We start from the raw sequence: 4390 nt of genomic DNA on the forward strand, positions 1-4390 counted from the left end.
AGGTGGGTAAAGGGAGAGAGGGAGGAGGAGCGGGGGAGAGGGAGGTGGGTAAAGGGAGAGAGGGAGGAGGAGCGGGGAGAGGGAGGAGGAGCGGGGGAGAGGGAGGTGGAGCGGGGGAGAGGGAGGTGGGTAAAGGGAGAGAGGGAGGAGGAGTGGGGGAGAGGGAGGAGGAGCGGGGGAGAGGGAGGTGGAGCGGGGGAGAGGGAGGTGGGTAAAGGGAGAGAGGGAGGAGGAGCGGGGGAGAGGGAGGAGGAGCGGGGGAGAGGGAGGTGGGTAAAGGGAGAGGCGGAGAGGGGTACAGAGCAGGGACAGGATGTTGTGATTGACCACTGAGCTGTCTGATGCAGACCAACTCCATTTCCTGTCTGCTTGTGGTCTCTGAGGTAATGCAGCTGCGAGCAGCAGCCTAGAGCAGGTAGAGAGATGGAGTATCGTAGTGTGTAGTTAAGGAATGTAGGGCGACTGAGTACTCTGGTGTGTAGTAAAATACAGTATGTAAAACGATTGTGTACTCTGGTGTGCCATAAAGTATGTAGGTGGACTGAGTATTCTGGTATGTAGTAAAGTATGTAAAATTGAGTACTTCGGTGTGTAGTGAATTATGTATGGCGAAGGTATTTAGGATGAATGAGTACTCGTGGAATCTCCACCGATTGGCTAGTGAGCCCCCGCTGTATAACAAAGCCATCAGCATCCTTCACAAACAGTCCCCAAATGACACTCCGTCTGCTGGCTGACAGTCAGACTACAGAGCAGCGAGAGGAAAAGTCATTCCCTGTTAGTCTTGGGCTCATACAGCAGTGTTTTATTAGTTGGCCAACAAAGTGCTCCCTGAGTTTTTTTCTTTACAGGATGAGGTCATGCAGGAGCAGTGGAACAAACGCTCTCATAGTTCCTCCATGAAAACCCCGGGGAGAGAGAGATGCCGGCGTGTCAGAACGCTCGGCCGTGGCCCACAGGAAAACAAAGGCTACGCTTTAGCAAGAGCACTTCAGAGGACGACAAGAAGATTTATCTTTCTAGACAATGAAAGACAGAGAGAGAGAGAGAGAGGGAGAGAGGAGGGAGAAGGGGAGGGAGAGAGAGAAAGGCATCTGCCAGACAACCACACAAGACAAATTCCAGAAGACGCTGTGTGCAAATACCAGAGGTCTTCAGGAGACAGGGGAGTATGTGTGCTTTTAGAGAGCATCAGGATGGGGAGAGATAATGCTGTATAAACAAGGAGAGAGAGAGAGAGAGAGAGAGAGAGGGGGGGGGGGGGGGGGGGTACTCAGAGGGAGAAAATGACTGTGAAAATGAAAAGTGAACAGATGGAGGAAACTTAAAATGAAAGAATGCAAGAAAGAATGACAGAAATCCTCTTGCGCAACGTGGGGGTCTCGATGCCAGGAGACTGACACAGAGAGGGAGTTGGTTTTGAGGGAGTTAGTTTTACATTAGCACACACACACACACACACACACACACACACAAAGACCAAATATCCTTGCCTCGCACAAGCGCACAGACAGATATTCCCCAAAAGCCACACGTGTGACAAACGTGCCGGATGTGTACGTACCGAGAGAAGCAGTCATGACGGTGACAGTCTCAGAGAAGTCTCCCGCTCTCCCACTGCTCTGACTCCTCTCTCGCCCTTCCTCTCAAAGCTCTGCCACTATCACACTATCACACTCTTCTTTTTTAGACCTCCTTCCTCTCTCTCCTCCCCTTCTCTATCTGTCCAAGCTGCCCTGAAGATGGTCTGGCCCCTCGCTTCAAAAGAAAAACTCTGAAAACGAGAGAACTGTCTGTTCCTCTCCCTCCACCTCGCCCCCCTCAATGTGTCTTGCACAGCCCCCCCCCCCCTCTCTCTCTCCCTCTCCCTCTCTCTCTCCCTGTCTGTTTCTTCTGTTACAGAGCAATCAGAGCCTTGGCTAAGCTCCTGGGACTGGCGGGCTGAATGAGGCCATTCAGTGGCAGGAGAAGAGGGCAGCCATGTCCGATTCCTCCACTCCCTCGCAGGAAAAACAGCTCTCCACTTGTTGCTGCCTTGTTGTGACACCGCTCGAGTCTGAATTCTATGGAGGGAGGGACAGAGGGAGGGAGGGAGAGAGGGAGAGAGGGAGGGAGGGAGGGAGAGAGGGAGGGAGAGAGTCCCCTCAGCCGTGTCTAAGTAAGACCCCTCCCCTTCCTCTCGCTGACCGCTATGCATTGTTTCCACAGAGCCCTCTAGGATGGGTTTCCTCCAATCAAAAGGCATTCCCGACGGTCAGAGGTCACATGTGTCCTTTTATGGCCAGAGAGGGGGTCGCGCTAGGGGTTCTATGGCGTCTCTGTCAGGGCATGTGTCTCTACTCCCACCATCTGCTCACCAAAAACGCTCACACACACACACACACACACGCACACGCACACACACAGACACACACACAGACGTACACACGCACACAATTACACAAACAAAGGCATGCAGGCACACTGACCGTCTCCTGTCATGTGTCTGATCTCATCGCATCATAAATTACATCATAAAACTCTCATTTGGATTGTGTGTGTTTCGTTGGTAACATATGGTGCTTGACTTTGTCCAGGCCCAAGGTGCTGGTTATCCTGGTCAAACAATGGACCTTATTACTTCTCACTGCACTCATCCACTCCACATATCACCACTTGAGAGACTCTTTCTCTCTCTTTCTCTCTGTCCTTCTCACTGCATCTGCTCTCTCTATCAGTCGTCCAGCTGACAGGGACACTCCCAACCTGACCCCTAGACTTCCTGGTGACCTCCAACCTCTGGAGTTGTGATGGTCCAGGGCTGGAGACCACAGGTCCATCTGCCCTACCTAAAGGGCTATTGTAAATATTGATGTCGTCTGGCAGAGAACTAGCTCTGTTTTGGGGAATAGCCGCCGTTCTCTGTTCTCTGCCAGAGGACATCAATGTCTCTCATTCTGTTTGTTGTGATACACAAATTAAATGTCATTGCATAACCTTAGGTGCTGTAGTTTTCCAACACAAAAACATTAAAATACACAACTAGACTGAAGTAGTCCAGAGTTCACTTGAACTTCCTGTCAGACGGACCAGTGAAATGTCACGTCTGCAGAACAAACAAAACAAGCAATGGAATAAAAAAAATAATCCCAGCCGAATTAAAGAAAACATTTTTGAAGTCACCATCTCTCTAACGTGAGGATCTGTTTCCTACGCCGTTCTCCTGTAGAACCACATTGTGACCCGTATGTGTCCCGGTTTAAAATCTCTTAACAGTGAGGACCCCTCACTACAACCCTCCCTTCAGACCAGCACATATACACACACACACAAACGCACACACGCACACACACACTCACACACACATACACCTATAGCACACACACACACCCGACTCGACTCACATAAACACCAGCAAATAAGGCGTTACAGTCTCTAGTCCCCCTTCAGCTGCAACCTCAGCATAATTATGCTGGTGAGGAAGACTGGTGGGAACTGTGCTGGAGGGGTGAGGGAGCAGGGGAGGAGGGGTGAGGGAGGAGGGAGGAGGGGTGAGGGAGCAGGGGAGGAGGGAGGAGGGAGGAGGGAGGGAGAGGAGGAGTGAGGGGGAGGAGGGGTGAGGGAGCAGGGGAGGAGGGGTGAGGGAGGAGGGAGGGAGAGGAGGAGTGAGGGGGAGGAGGGGTGAGGGAGCAGGGGAGGAGGGGTGAGGGAGGAGGGAGGGAGAGGAGGAGTGAGGGGGAGGAGGGGTGAGGGAGCAGGGGAGGAGGGGTGAGGGAGGAGGGAGGGAGAGGAGGAGTGAGGGGGAGGAGGGGTGAGGAGGGAGAGGAGGAGTGAGGGGGAGGAGGGGTGAGGGAGGAGGGAGGAGGGGTGAGGGAGGAGGGAGGAGGGAGAGGAGGAGTGAGGGGGAGGAGGGGTGAGGGAGGAGGAGTGGTGAGGGAGGAGGGGGAGGAGGAATGAGGGGGAGGAGGGGTGAGGGAGGAGGGAGGAGGGGTGAGGGAGGAGGGAGGAGGGAGAGGAGGAGTGAGGGGGAGGAGGGGTGAGGGAGCAGGGGAGGAGGGGTGAGGGAGGAGGGAGGGAGAGGAGGAGTGAGGGGGAGGAGGGGTGAGGAGGGAGAGGAGGAGTGAGGGGGAGGAGGGGTGAGGGAGGAGGGAGGAGGGGGAGGAGGGGTGAGGGAGGAGGGGGAGGAGGAATGAGGGGGAGGAGGGGTGAGGGAGGAGTGGTGAGGGAGGAGGGGTGAGGGAGGAGTGGTGAGGGAGGAGGAGGGGGGGGGGTGAGGGAGGAGGAGGAGGAGGAGTGAGGGGGAGGAGGGGGAGGGAGGAGGGAGGAGGGGGTGAGGGAGGAGGGGGAGGAGGAGTGAGGGGGAGGAGGGGGAGGGAGGAGGGAGGAGGGTTGAGGGAGGAGGAGGAGGGTG

At 55.0% G+C, this 4390-nt stretch overlaps 2 protein-coding genes across 3 annotated transcripts in view; both read right to left on the bottom strand.

Moving 5' to 3' along the window:
* LOC311314545 (tensin-3-like) overlaps positions 1–4390 on the bottom strand; it is a 49384-nt gene that overhangs the window by 13392 nt on the left and 31602 nt on the right. The gene's annotated exons all lie outside the window — the stretch shown is intronic.
* The window catches only part of LOC311313631 (tensin-3-like), a gene marked incomplete at its 3' end in the record, with an annotated part of 12751 nt that continues 11404 nt past the window's right edge, over positions 3044–4390 (bottom strand). Inside the window, exon 5 of the mRNA XM_084443805.1 lies at positions 3044–3056. Within this exon, the coding sequence (XP_084299931.1) occupies positions 3044–3056 (13 nt within the window). The remainder of the gene's footprint in view (positions 3057–4390) is intronic.

Source organism: Borostomias antarcticus, assembly GCF_949987555.1.
Source record: "Borostomias antarcticus genome assembly, chromosome: 10".
NCBI classification, from domain to species: Eukaryota; Metazoa; Chordata; class Actinopteri; order Stomiiformes; family Stomiidae; genus Borostomias; species Borostomias antarcticus.